The 14,556-nt window shown below is 40.9% G+C and overlaps 2 protein-coding genes across 5 annotated transcripts in view; one reads left to right on the forward strand and one right to left on the reverse strand.

The window, feature by feature from the left end:
• BTD (biotinidase) overlaps nucleotides 1–4,047 on the reverse strand; it is a 31,202-nt gene extending 27,155 nt beyond the window's left edge. Inside the window, exons 1-2 of one of the 2 annotated variants that reach the window (XM_041733922.1) lie at nucleotides 3,825–4,047; nucleotides 991–1,133 (exon numbers count right to left, since the gene is read on the reverse strand). In XM_041733922.1, the coding sequence (XP_041589856.1) occupies nucleotides 991–1,001 (11 nt within the window). In that variant the 5' untranslated portion in view covers nucleotides 1,002–1,133; nucleotides 3,825–4,047. The remainder of the gene's footprint in view (nucleotides 1–990; nucleotides 1,134–3,824) is intronic. The other variant, XM_041733923.1, reaches the window with a different exon arrangement.
• Nucleotides 4,024–14,556, forward strand: part of HACL1 (2-hydroxyacyl-CoA lyase 1) — a 34,452-nt gene continuing 23,919 nt past the window's right edge. Inside the window, exons 1-5 of one of the 3 annotated variants that reach the window (XM_041733920.1) lie at nucleotides 4,024–4,235; nucleotides 4,414–4,518; nucleotides 9,325–9,365; nucleotides 10,554–10,634; nucleotides 12,512–12,584. In XM_041733920.1, the coding sequence (XP_041589854.1) occupies nucleotides 4,146–4,235; nucleotides 4,414–4,518; nucleotides 9,325–9,365; nucleotides 10,554–10,634; nucleotides 12,512–12,584 (390 nt within the window). In that variant the 5' untranslated portion in view covers nucleotides 4,024–4,145. The other 2 variants (XM_041733919.1, XM_041733921.1) reach the window with 2 other exon arrangements.

A 14,556-nucleotide genomic window follows, 5' to 3' on the forward strand; every position in this document is an offset into this window, starting at 1 on the left:
TGTAAGGACTGCATGTGTTGGAATATTGCTTAAATCATGATGGATATCTATCTTTACTATTTTTCATCAATGTACCCTTCTGACTGCTTAAGTTACTAAATTGGGTAATTTCCCCTTGTAAAACTTTTCTGGTGTATTCTATGGGTTAGAAATGGCAGGTTCTTCACACCACAGTGCATGGTATTTCGGTCCATTCACTGGCACCCATTTGTACTCTAGAATGAAACAGGGAAGAGGGGACACAGGCAGTCCCTCCATGGGGCCCTTACAGCAGAGATGCTGATCAATTGTGATTTTATTCAAGGGATGCCTCTGGTCACTGGACAGCCACCACCTCCAACATACTCTGTGTGGGACATCACCCAGGAGCTGGGAGCAATTTTTGATAATGGACTTTCTCTAGGCTTCTTTGGTTCCCAAGGACTCTCCCTTGGCATGCCTTTTAATGCACTGAAAAAATTTGAATTACAAATTTTAAGAAAGAATTGATCTTCCTTTGTAACACTGCATGACCTCAATATGATCTATCAGATCTCTTCTGCAGGAAACAGGGTAAATGAACTGAGGTACCCTATGGCCCTAATTCAGAACCCTGATCTAAGAACCTCTTGCAGAATGTGTCTGACCACAAACCAGGCTGATAACCCCCCTCTTGATATACTGGGTGATTGTCTAAACAGGCCTCCTCCAAAGAAACCCAGGTTGCTGGAGGAAATAGAGATCATTCCTAATAAAGGGGATGCTAACTCTCTCCTTGTTCCTCCCAATAGACTCAGATTACTCTACTTTGATGATTGGCTCCGCTGTTTAGAGAGCATATTATCATTATGTTAGTCTTTTCTTTTAAAAAAATTAAGACTTATTCCTTCTCTGACCTCCTTCCATGAGTAAACAAAAGCAAACAAACAAAAAAAATCCAATAGAACATCCAACGAATAAAATTCCATGTCTACCATCAATGAAAGTATTAAGAATGTGGTTAATGCTTACAAAGTCTGCATGGAAGGGCCTTGGATAAATCACAGAAGAATTCTATAATCACAGCTGCTCCCAGTGCCTGCTAATCCTGGGGATGAGGACCATCATCACTTCTGCTCAATCATCAAACCAAGGGAACAGTGGAATGTTGCACCCTGAACCAAAGATATAAAGGTGAAAGCAAGTTTAAACAGTCTCATTGACTTTTCCCTTTGCTAAAGGACAAAATCCAGTCAGTTGATAAGGTATCCTCTTTGCAACCCAGTTATCATGAATTCAGGGAGTTTGTTCTAATTCACTGTACAGTTTTTTTTAAAGATTTTATTTATTTATTCATGATAGACATAGAAAGAGAGAGGGGGTAGGCAGAGGCACAGGCAGAAAGAGAAGCAGGCTCCATGCCAGAAGCCCAATGCGGGACCCGATCCCAGGAACGCAGGATCACGCCCTGGGCCAAAGGCAGGCACTGAACCGCTGAGCCACCCAGGGATCCCCACTGTACGGTTTTCACCACACTTTATATAGACTGCTTTTGTCTGTGGCTCTTGACACAAAAATAGATACAAGGCCCATGAACTAACCATCTACACAGTCTTTGCTGCCATTGTCAAACCAGCTTTGAACCTGTAAATCCAAACTAATCAACGGTATTGCTCTGGTAACAGGCAATCACACATTTAATGGTTAACAGATGCCCCTAGCAGGAGTACAGAGCTAGTGGTTCCAAGTCGGAGTGTAAATCAAAACTATGTAGCAGCTTTAAAAAAATATGGGTGCCTAACTTGTCCTAACACATTGATTCAGAAAATATGGTGTGGGGCCCAAGCAACTGTATTTTTAAAAAGCTTTCCAGGTGGCTCCGTAGTTTAGTGCCTCCTTCAGCCCAGTGCATGACCCTGGAGACCTAGGATCGAGTCCCACGTCAGGTTCCCTGTACGGAGCCTGCTTCTCCCTCTGCCTGTGTCTCTGCCTCTCTCTCTCTGTCTCTCATGAATAAATAAATAAAATGTTTAAAAGAAAATGACAAAATGAATTCTGAAAAAAAAATAAAAAAATAAAAAGCTTTCCAAGTGATTCTGATGCAATGGAAGTAGAGACTGTCACATAGATACCGATATAAACACTACATGATAGAGAAGAGTGGGGTCCATGCTTCTGAAACAGCCTGAAGGAGACAAAGAACAGGACTACTCAAAGCCACTCAAAGAACATTTTGCATATTTCTGGAATGTCAATTTCACTTGACAGGGAGTTTAAAATGTCATTTTTATTTTGGGTGGTGATGACATAGGTGTATACAACTGTCAAAACTTATTTAACATTTAAGATCTGTACATTTAATTGTATGTTTATTTTATCTCATAAAAAGATACTAAAATTTATATTAGATACGGATATACTTTGGAGTGGAATGCAAGATCTGCATTTATGTTTAAAAGAACCCTGAGACATCAAAGAAATCTATTTGATGGGATACCTATGGAGGCCAGGTCTCTGCATCCAGAAAGGCAACTATTTCATTCTCTTCTGTAAAGGGTGGGAGGTTAGGGCTTGAAACGCTGAAAGGAAGACCTTTTGGAAGGGACCAGGACTACGGTTGGAAAGTCTCGGGTTTAGAAATCCTTTCACTTTCCAATACTTTTCATTCATTTCTCTATCCATGATCCACTCCCCTCTCCTCTTTTTACCGTCCACATATTACTTTTCTCTTTGCTTTAAAACACTTGAAATCCTCAAAAATTTAGTCCCTCTTTGTTATGGAGATAACAAGTTTAAGAACTCAGATTTAATAACTCAGAGGCCACACTGCACATTACAAGCACCTTTTTCTGCTCAAAAGTGCAAGGTTTTTTGTTTTTTGTTTTGTTTTGTTTTGTTTTTGAGCCGCCCCAGCGCACCTCAAAAATGTGTTTTAAAAGATTATCAGCTACAGGGGCTGGTCAACAGAACCTAAATCTAAGAATTATGAAATCCCACCTTTTCTGATTTTGGAAAGACAAGAACGGAAAGAGAATGAAGAGGAAGAGACAGTAGTAAGAGTTAGAGGAAACAATGGTCAGAAGCAATTACGTTCAGGGGTACCTGGGTGTTGACTGCAGCTCAGGTCTTGACCTCAGGGTTGGGAGCTCAAGTCCTGCAAAAGTAACTAGGTTCAAGGGTTCCTTCCTTGTCCCTTCTAGCCTAAGAGCTGAAGAGTGAGGAGAGTACAAGCTCGGGAATCAGAGAAATGGGGTGAACAGTTACTTTCTGTCTCTGGCTTGTAAAATTCAGTGTCCTTATTTCTACCACTGGGAGAGACACCGCAGACACATCCATGTACGAATTTAATTAACGCGTTGAGCAGTTCATTACCATGTTTCACGAACTGCACAGTTGCGAAACTTTTTAAAAAATTTTTATTATTTTTTTTATTGGAGTGCAATTTGCCAACATATAGCATAACGCCCAGTGCTCATCCCGTCGAGCGCCGCCCCCTTCAGATGAAACTTCTTTAAAGTTACAAAATTGTGTACAAACAAACAAAAAAGCACGTAACAAATGCCTAGGACACAAGCAGCCCAGCACCACGACGCGACCCTACAAGTCTGCACGGCCCTAGGGCTCGGCTCAGCCCACCCCGGTCCCAGCAGCCTTTGCGAGCTGGCCCTCAGCCCCTAGAGCACCGCGGGGTCGGAGCGGGGGGGACGCGCACGCCCCCTTCCGCACATGCTCCTAGCCCTCCTGCTGCCCCCACTATGCGCATGCGCCATTGGCCTCCGCGGACCCCGAAGGCTCCGGAAGGTAATCGGACCGGGAGGGGGGCGGGGGCGGGGGAGGCGAGAGGCCCCCAAGGTTCGGCGTCTCACCTGCTCGGCATAGGCCGCCGCCTATTGCTGGGCCTGCCTCCTCCTGACGCTCTGCCCCGGCGAATGGAGGAGCCGGGGAAAGTGCACGGCTCTGATTGGAGAAGGAGCGTGTTTACCTCCCCGCCTCATCCTGCGAGCCGACGAACTTAAGCCCCGCCTTTTCCTTCCGCTATTTCAAGCGGTTGGTCGCCTTCCTCCTGTCAGTCACAGGACCGGGTCCCACGATTGGCGCGTGGCTGCCTCCTCAGTTTGTTTGGCTGGGTCGCCCCGCGTCTGCTGCCTGTTGCCTCCGCGAGTACCTCGAACTCTTTGAGGTGGAAGATGGCGGAGAGCGCCTTCGCCGAGCGTAGCGACGGGAGCGAGGAGAAGGTTTCTGGTGCTGAAGTCATCGCCCAGGCCCTGAAAACCCAAGTACGGCGACTCCGCTGCCGCGAAAGGCTCCTACGGAAGCCGGGAGGGGGCGGAGCGGTGGCGGCGGACGGCGAGAACGGCGGGGTGGGACGCGGGGGGTTTGCCCTGAGGCTTCCCTTCTGGCGCCGCGGGAGGGGACGATGGGGCGGGCGTTGACTCCCCTGTTCCTGACCCCCAGGATGTGGAGTACGTGTTTGGCATCGTGGGCATCCCAGTGACCGAAATCGCCGTTGCGGCGCAGAAGCTGGGCATCAGATATGTGGGGATGAGGAATGAGCAAGCGGTAAGCCTGGACGCTGGGAGCCAGAAGCGTGGTTGGAAATGATCGATGATGACACAAGTATTGGTTGCAGACGCTCAGCGGTTACCCCTGCCCCAGTACTTCACTCATGCCAAGCACAACAATCCTATGAAGCAAGAACTCTTGTTAATCCTAGCTGACAGAGGAGGAAGGTGAGAGGTTAAGTGATTTGCCCGAGGTGACAGTTGGTAGTGGCGGAGCCAGGGTTTGAACCCAGGGGTTCTGAGTCTGGAGTCCAAGCTCTTGGCGCTGCTTGTACTTTGCCAAGTCTAGAGAGTCGGAATTGGAGGGGACAGTTTCCCAGTCTGAATCCAGGCCTTCTGTCCTCTCTTAACTACCTGTTCGTGTCTGATTTTCTGTGTTGTTTGTCTGCTCTGATTTCCCTATTAGTCTGTGAGCTCTAAGAGAGAAGAGATATTATTTTTTCCTTGACTCCTCTGTATCCCCACTGCGTAGCACATGATAGATGCTCAGGGAGTTCCTACAAGATGAATGTGGGTGAAGGCCGGGTGGCCTGTTATATAGTAGATGGCCCTGCAAGGTGACCGTGTCACAAATGGTAAAGCCATGATTGGAACTCCCGTGTCCTCAATCCCAGTCCAGTGCCCCTTCCACCACATCATGTTGCCACTCTTCTTAGAACCTTATTTGGAAGCAAAAGAATGGAAAATAAGACATTTTGTCAGCCCAGCCTTGCCCTCCTATCACCAGTGCTGGTTTAAAAGATCAAGAAACTACCTCTACAATGTCATATCCTGTCAGTCCATCTAAAGCAAAGTATTCCTGCTTTGCACTCTCAGCGTTGCTCTCTAATTCAGGCTCTTGCCACCTGTTGCCCAGTTGCCTTGACCTCCCTAAATGCTGCCCTTCCTCTGCCATCAGATGTGGGCTTCTAGAGAGCAGGTTCATTTATTCCGTCTCCATAGTGCTTGGCGTGGTTGGGGTTTTTTGGATGATACAGAAGCTTACCATGTTTTTTATTAATTGAATGACAATCCCTAAGTATAAGATTTAAGGATTATAGTTCTTTAAAATCTTAAATCAGATCTTCATTTTGTATTATTTCTGTCTTCTTAATTGGAACAACATTCTATTCTGTCATCTTTTTGAGAAGATGAAACTAGTGACCGATTAATAAGACTTATATTTTACTGTTTTTCTGGAGGTGGAATGTGTGGTTTCTTCCTTATACACCACACGTTTAATGAGTACATACCAGGTACTGGTGCTTATGTCTTCCTTTTACTTATTGCAAAGAGTCAAGCTGACTGAGGGAAATATGTGCTAGGAATGTCTTACAGGCATTCAAACTCATGTCTGACTTTTTTTTTTTTAAGATTTTATTTATTTATTCGTGAGAGACAGAGAAAGAGAGAGACACTGGCAGAGGGAGAAGCAGGCTCTCCGCAGGAGCCCAATGTGGGACTCAATCCCAGACCTCAGGATCATGCCCTGAGTCAAAGGCAGACGCTCAACCGCTGAGCCACCCAGGCGTCCCCTCATGTCTGATTTTGAATTTGTTATCTTTTCCCTCCAGATTGGCTCTTTCCTCTGTATTTGCAGTTTGAATCAGTGGCACTGTGATTCACCTAGTCAAGCAAGCCCAAACCTGCAGATATATTGAAGGAATCCGGTTTAGTCTTGATCTTTAAGTTGATCACAGTTTGGAAGGTGAGGGCAAAACACACAGAACAAATTTATCTAGTATAGTAACTTACAGTAGATGTATGTATAAAGAATGGCACATATGAAGGGTGACTTATTCTCTCTGAGTGGGACAGAAAAGATTATGCAATGTTTGTTCATGCTGTGTTATATCAAAATAGCTTAAAGGCACAGTGTGCTGTGAGACCAAATAGGTAGATTGAGGAAAGGTTACATTAAGTCTATGGCTGGAAAAGGAATGTGGACTTGGAATTGGATGAGACTGTAAAAGTTTTTCTAAATAGGTGGGAGACATAATTAGATTTGTACTTTAGAAATCATGGTGGACGAGAGTATGTATCAGCAGGGAAGCTTGAAGTTTTATTTCAGTCCCTATAAGCTTAGTGGAGAGCCACTAGGCCCCAGGTGCTTTATCGGACATATGGATATAATGACATATTCATCCTTGAGGCTTATAGCCTAGCTGTGGAGACAGACATAAGCAGATAATTTTATTATAATGTGATAAGTGCTGTGATAGAGGTATACTGAAGGTGCTGTGGAAGCCCAGAAAACGATACTCAGCTCAGCCAAAAACTTCAGAGAAGGTTTCTTGGAGGACATGATCCCTAAGCTGTCTCGAAGGATAGGTAGCATTAACCAGCTAGGAAGTAGAGGACCGGTTCTTCTGGAGATGATTCTTCATTTTGGGCTTTCTTAGTTGGCTAAGTGGATCACAGTACTGCTGACTCCGATCAGGAATACAGATGGAGGAGCTAATTTGGAGGGAAAAGATAATTCAAATTTGGATATGAGTTTGAGATACCTGTAGGACATTCCTAGTAGTACATAGTCCCCTCAGTCAACCTGACTCTTTGCTTTAGTCAGGATGACTTCACTAGTGCCTGAATTAAGGGTAATGCCAGGGTAATGAAGAGAGAATGTGAGAACGGATGAAAACAGATTCAGAAACCATACAAGAGGCAGAAGATGACTTGACATCCAATTACATGTTGTAGTAGAGAAAAAGGTGTAATTGGTTGTGCCTTGATTGTCTTTCATCAGATCCTTAGAGTAATCAAGACATACACTGACCAGCTTTCCAGAAACAGGTAGCACTCTTCTCACTGTTACATTTCTAACTTTGTGCAGTCAATATTCGGAGTGTTTTACATGTATTAATTGATTTATTCTCACAGCAGTGCTGTCAGTTCCTTATTTATAAGGAAGCCAGTAACTTGCCAAAATTACACAACAGAAAGTGGTAGAGCAGGATTGAATCAAAGCAATTTAGCTCTAGAGTCTGCTTTTTCACTACTATACACAATATTCTGTGTGTGAGTAGAGGTAACTTGGTAGAGAAATACATGTCTTTTTGCTTGTTTTTGTTTTATTTATTTGAAGGACGAGAGAGAAAGAGAATACACCAGTGAAGGGGGAGAGGGGTGGAGGGAGAGGGAGAGGCAGGCTTCCTGATGTGGGGACTCCCAGGACCCCGGGATCATGACCTGAGTGGAAGGCAGATATTTAACCAGCAAACTGAGCTACTCAGGTACCTTGAGAAATACATGTTTTATGATCTATAAAAAGAGTTCCTTTTCAACTTTTGACATCTGCAATAGAAGAATATAATTTTTGTTATATGTTATTTTGTCTTTTGTATTCTGTAGCAACATTTCTTACCTTGCTTAATTAATGGACAGGGCTCCTCAGTGTCCAAATAGGTGTTCGTATTGCAACAGGTATTATATCTTATGCACTTGAATTCTTAGGAGTTTTATTATCCTACGTGAATTTGACCTTGGGTGCAAAAGGGAAAAGAGATAAGGGCCAATGGAGATAGTAACACAGAAATGGTACAGCGTCTTTATACACATTCTTAGTTGGGCATATGTAGTGGTGCCAGTTAGGATTATGATTCATAAAAATTTATTTTAATTTTTTACAGTTACGTTCTAAACATTTAAGTTCAAGTTGAATAGAGGTTAGAAAATATCCTACTTTTTATTATTTCTAAAATAATAAATAATACTGTAAAAAAGATTCCCACACTAAGAAACAGGATTTATTTGAGAGGGCATTTAGCATTTTTTCAGGTTATCTTTTATTTAACACCTCTCCTTTTTTTGCTGTGCAGCTAAAGTGTAGTTTAAAAGTAAAAACTAACTGGGGCATCTGGGTGGCTCTGTTGGTTAAGCATTTGCCTTCGGCTCAGGTAGCAATCCTGGGTCCTGGAATCAAGCCCCATGTCGAGCTCCCTGTTCAGCGGGGAGCCTTCTTTTCCCTCTCCTGCTCCCCCTGCTTATGTGCATGTTCTCTCTCTATCAGATAAATAAATAAATCTAAAATACATAAATGAATGAGTAAACAAATGAATGACTCTTACCAAGGAAGAGCAAAAATCAGTGCTCTAAGCTTACATTTTAAAAAACTAGAAAAAGAAAACCAAATTAAACGCCAAATGAAAAGAGTAAAATAATAAGTACAAGAGCAGAAATCAGTGAACTAGAAAATAAACGAACAATATAGAAAAATCAACAAAGCCAAAACTTAGTTCTTTGAAAAGATTAATAAATTTGATAAATCTCTGGCAAGAGTGATGAAAAATAAAAGAGAGAAAACACAAATTGCCAATATTAGGAATAGGATAGAGAACATTTCTGCTGATCCTGCAGATATATAATCAGTTGTAAGAGGATATTACTAATAAACTAGGTGTGATATAGATAAGTTCCTCAAAATACTAAGAACTAGATGAGATACCTAAACCATTATTTGAAATTTACAGGTAGAACATTACTTGTTAAAAACAAAAGCATTCCAATTCCTCCTTTACCATTCAGTTTGTTCTTTCTTTCTTTCTTTCTTTCTTTCTTTCTTTCTTTCTTTCAATTTTATTTCTTTATTTACAGAGAGAGAGCATAAGCAGGGGGAGCAGCAGGCTCCCCTCTACTGAGCAGGAGCTTGATATAGGGCTTGATCCTAGAACCCCTGGATCATGACCCGAGCCAAAGGCAAACACTTATCCAACTAAGCCACCCAGGCACCCCTTAGTTCTAGTTTGTTACTGAATAGTGAATTTTTATATGTGTACTTATTGTCAGGATCCCAATATGCTTAAGTTCTGGTATTTTTTCTTTGTAGGCTTGTTATGCTGCCTCTGCGGTTGGATATCTGACAGGCAGGTAAACTAAAGTCTTTGTTTTATTTCAAACTCTTTTTAAGGTTGTCTTAAATAGAGTATCTTAAGAAATGACTTTATAAACGTAAAATGGCAAACTGAATTATATGGAGATACACTTTCCTTGAGTGTTTTAAGGTTAGAAAGTCCCTCTAGCGTGAAGCATTCAAATTCAATTTAAAACATTTGAAGCAGAGCATTACATTTCAGAATTATTTTCTGTCAGAGATCAAATGACATTTGAACACTTTTCTCCATGCAAAAATGTACTCAGCATCAAAAATTGGCTTTGAGAGTTAAAAATAGACCTGCCCTACGACCCAGCAATTGCACTGTTGGGGATTTACCCCAAAGATTCAGATGCAATAAAACGCCGGGACACCTGCACCCCGATGTTTCTAGCAGCAATGTCCACAATAGCCAAACTGTGGAAGGAGCCTTGGTGTCCATTGAAAGATGAATGGATAAAGAAGATGTGGTTTATGTATACAATGGAATATTACTCAACCATTAGAAACGACAAATACCCACCATTTGCTTCAACGTGGATGGAACTGGAGGGTATTATGCTGAGTGCAGTAAGTCAATCAGAGAAGGACAGTGTATGTTCTCATTCATTTGGGGAATATAAATAATAGTGAAAGGGAATATAAGGGAAGGGAGAAGAAATGTGTGGGAAATATCAGAAAGGGAGACAGAACATAAAGACTCCTAACTCTGGGAAACGAACTAGGGGTGGTGGAAGGGGAGGAGGGCAGGGGGTGGGGGTGAATGGGTGACGGGCACTGAGGGGGGCACTTGACGGGTTGAGCACTGGGTGTTATTCTGTATGTTGGTAAATTGAACACCAATAAAAAATAAATTTATTTAAAAAAATTGGCTTTGAATTGTAGTTAAATTGATTGGGCCTAAATATAACCTCTTCAAAATATGAAGAGGTTCAAAATATGAAGACGTTAGTGAATACACTGTGAAGATGATAGGTGTATCTTCTTTCTTGCAGGAATACTAATCTTTCTCATTTCTTTTAATTCAGAGAATATTCTAATAATTGCTTTACGAATTATAGTAAAGACCTATATGTCTTTTTTTTGAAGTTCCAAGAAGGTTGCCATGTTTCCCCCTAGAGTGATATTAATCAGATACTGCATTTGACTTGCTTTTAATACGATAAATTCTGTTTTGCTTCTAGGCCAGGTGTATGCCTTGTGGTTTCTGGCCCAGGTCTTATCCACACTTTGGGTGGTATGGCAAATGCAAATGTGAACTGTTGGTAATTAATTGTTATTAGTGATCTGGGGTGGGAAGATTTGGAATCAAGTGCTGGAGGGAATAGTTCAGTAAAAAATTAAGAACAGTATTAGGAAGAACATAAAAAACATCAGTATTCTTACTTAGGTAAGCAATGTTAACATTTTGGAGTTTGGGGAAAACTTACGTGTAGAAGCATATGAGCATACATATGTGCTTAACTCATTGAGTCTGCCTTGTGTATACACCTTATTTCGAGTAACATCTTCCTTCATTAAGGTATAAGTATTTCTAGGGGGTACCTGGCTGGTTCAGTTGGTAAATCATGCAACTCTTAATCTCAGAGTCAAAAGGTCAAGCCCTACGTTGGGCATGAAGTCTACATAAAAAAAAAAAAAGAAAAAAAATGTGTTTCTAAAGACACATTTAGAAGCATATGGGCGTAGCTCTGTGTTTAACTCACAGAGACTAGAAGTATATAATATGTCCTTCATCTACCATCTCCTTTCATTAAGATGTGTATGTAAACTTATGGGAATAGGCTGTGTTTAATTCATTAAATCTACACTGTGTATAAAACTTAAAAAAAAAAAACACGTTTTGGAATTTTTGTATGCCTTTTTCTCTATATATATGTAGGTGAATGTGTGTAAAGTCCTCCTTAAGTGCAGGATTACTTTCTTAAATCTTTATTTTTTTATTTTAGTTTTTTAAAGGTGTTACTTGTTTATTCATGAGAGAGACAGAGAGAGGCAGAGACACAGGCAGAGGGAGAAGCAGGCTCCCTGCGGGGAACCTGATATGGGACTCCATCCCAGGATGCCGGAATCACGCCCTGAGCCAAAGGCAGACACTGAACCACTGAGCCACCCAGGCATCCCCAGAATTATTTTTTAAAGACCCCAGCTCAGTATGTAAGAGTGTATACAGTTCTTCATCTTGTTTTACATAACTAGCAAGACAATTGAAATTATATTTTTTAGTTTGCTTTATAAGCTCTTACCCTTAACCCCATTTTTGGTACTTTACCAATAAGATCATGTTAAAGGGGGTTGTGTTCTAGTCAATTCATAGAATATTTAATCTTCTTTATACTAGGAAGGAAGATTAAATATCTAGATGTTATTTAGACTAATATTCTAGTAGGAAGAGCATTGTTCACGTTCTTTCCATATGCCTTCTTTTTTCCCTCCCTCGTAGACTTTCTCTTTCTTACCTACTTTAGGGTCTGATTTTTTTTTTTAGAAGTATCTTCTTCTTGAAGGATAAGAAATGTATTGCCAAGGAATTTCTCTCACTCTGCCATTTCCAAGTAGACTCACTTAGGAAAGCTGAAAAAAATAGTTTCCTCCTTTTAATCCCAAGACTAATGGGAAGGGCATAAAAATTTATTTTACATCACCACACCTAGAGGTTTAGCTTCAGCACCCAGAAGGGCTTGGAAGTAGGAGGCATGGAGGAAAAGCGTTTACTATAAATTTCAGCTTTTTCTGAGATTATGGAAGTGTTCTTGTCTCAGATTGCTTCCTAAATCTTTTTTAATCTGTAGTTTTTTTGTTTTAGAGATTTTGTTTATTTATTTGAGAGAATGCACAGGAGCGGGGGGGGGGGGGTGCCGAGGGGGAGAGAGAGAGAGAGAGAGAATCCTGAGAAGGCTCCATGCCCAGCACCCAGTCCAACTTGAGCTCAATCTCAGATCTCACAGCCTGAGGTCATGACCTGAGGGGAAACCAAGAGCAAGTTGCTTAGCCACCCAGTTGCCCCAGTCTATAGTTTTTAAGGGAAAATGAAATTCTCTCTCTCTCAGCATACACAGCTGTTTATTAATTGGGCACTGTCCTGAGTATTTAACCTATTGTTCTCATCTGTAATTCTCTTTTAAAACAATGAATATTTCAGGCCTTTGATTGTGATTGGTGGTTCTTCTGAAAGAAGGCAGGAAACAATGGGAGCCTTCCAGGAGTTTCCACAGGTACACAACTCCAAAATTTTTCTTAGGGTTTAGTAGCATAAATGTATCCTATTAAGATTTATAGAGAAGAATTAAAAACTTCTGTCTGTAAGGTAAACATTTAAAATAAAATAGAGGTACCTGAGGTAATTTAAAGGTAATTTTCCTTAACTACAAGACAGTCTCATATTAAAGAGGGTGGAGTAAGAGAAATTGGAAATGGTGGAGTGAGAGAAATTCCTAAGCAATAAATTTCTTCCTTTATACTAGGAAGATTAAATATTTTATGAATTGACTAGAACGTAACTCCTATAATGTGAGACTGTATTAGGAATATGCACTCAGTGTGCACCTTAAGGAAGCTCAGGCTCTACTTAGGAGCAGTCTTACAAGAAATAGATCTTTTCAACAGGCTTTTAAACTCTGAAAATAAGTTCTTAGATTAAGAGTCAAGTTGCAGGAATATAAATGGTGTGGGACTATGCCTCTCAAACTTTAGAGAAGTAAAAAGGTGAGAGTAAAAACCCTACATAAAATGACTATCAGTAGACTCTGGACAAGTTCATTGTTATTTTAGCAGGCTGAAAGAAAGTATTTAAAAATTTCTAAAAACTTCAAAGAATTTGCCCACAAAATGCTATAGTGGTGTGTTTTTTGTGCTTTTTTTGCTTTTTCTATATATTTATTACAGGTACAACACAGGTGTTCATAAATAGTTGTATAAAACAGAATGCTACAGTTTTAAGAATAGCTGTAGAAAGCAAATAGATGAGAGTGCATGATTAATTCTTAAAAAATATTTGTGTATTTATAGCACAAAGTTCTGAGCAGAGTTAAAATCCTTAGGCAAAGTCTAATCAGAAGTCATTGTGAGAACCTCAAGATAAACATAGAATTTGCTACAGTTTTAAGAATAGCTGTAGAAAGCAAATCGATGAGAGTGAATGATTAACTCTTTTTTTTTTTTAAGATTTTATTTATTTATTCATGAGAGACAAAGAGAGAGAACGGCTGAGACATAGGCAGAAGGAGAAGCAGGCTCCATGTAGGGAGCCTAATGTGGGACTCAATCCTGGGACTCCAGGATCATGCCCTGGGCCAAAGGCAGGCGCTCAACCACTGAGCCACCTAGGCTTCCCTGAATGATTAACTCTTAAGAAAATATTTGTGCATTTATAGCACAAAGTTCTGAGCAGAGTTAAAACCCTTAGGCAAAGTCTAATCAGAAGTCATTGTGAGAACCTCAAGATAAACAATTTTTTATATGATTTAAATTATGTAAAGTACCAGATCTTGGTGTAAGTTTATGCAAGTTATATTTTTATCCTTTTGAAAGGGAATTGAAGTTTACTTAGTTAATGGTAAAGAATAACAACCATTATTTAAAAGGAAATTTACACTTACTACAGAAACTTTATAGATGAAAACAAAGTAAAGGATAATGTCCACTGCAACTATTTTTTTTTCCTGAAAGGGAAAATAATAGTTTATTAGATGAAATTAAAAATGTGAAGAGAAAAGCACTGATTTGATTTAAAATCCAAGTGTCTGTTTTTTGTGGAAACATTTTAAATGACACGACCAGGAACAGACTGAAAATCTTTCTTTTTTTTTTTAAGATTTTTTTTTTTTTAATTGAGGGGATCCCTGGGTGGCTCAGCAGTTTCGTGCCTGCCTTTGGCCCAGGGCGCCATCCTGGAGTCCTGGGATCGAGTCCCGCGTCGGGCTCCTGGCATGGAGCCTGCTTCTCCCTCTGCCTGTGTCTCTGCCTCTCTCTCTATCATAAATAAAATAAATAAATAAATAAAAATAAATTGAGAGAGAGCATGAAAGAGAGAATATGAGAGAGAGAGAGAGCGCGCGCACAAGTAAGGGGAGGAGCAGAGGGCAGAGGGAGAAGCAGACTCCTCACTGAGCAGGGAGCCCGATGCCGTGCTTGATCCCAGGACTCTGGGATCATAACCTGAACTGAAGGCAGATGTTTAACTGACTG

The sequence above is a fragment of the Vulpes lagopus genome, chromosome 19 (assembly GCF_018345385.1).
Source record: "Vulpes lagopus strain Blue_001 chromosome 19, ASM1834538v1, whole genome shotgun sequence".
Taxonomy (NCBI): domain Eukaryota; kingdom Metazoa; phylum Chordata; class Mammalia; order Carnivora; family Canidae; genus Vulpes; species Vulpes lagopus.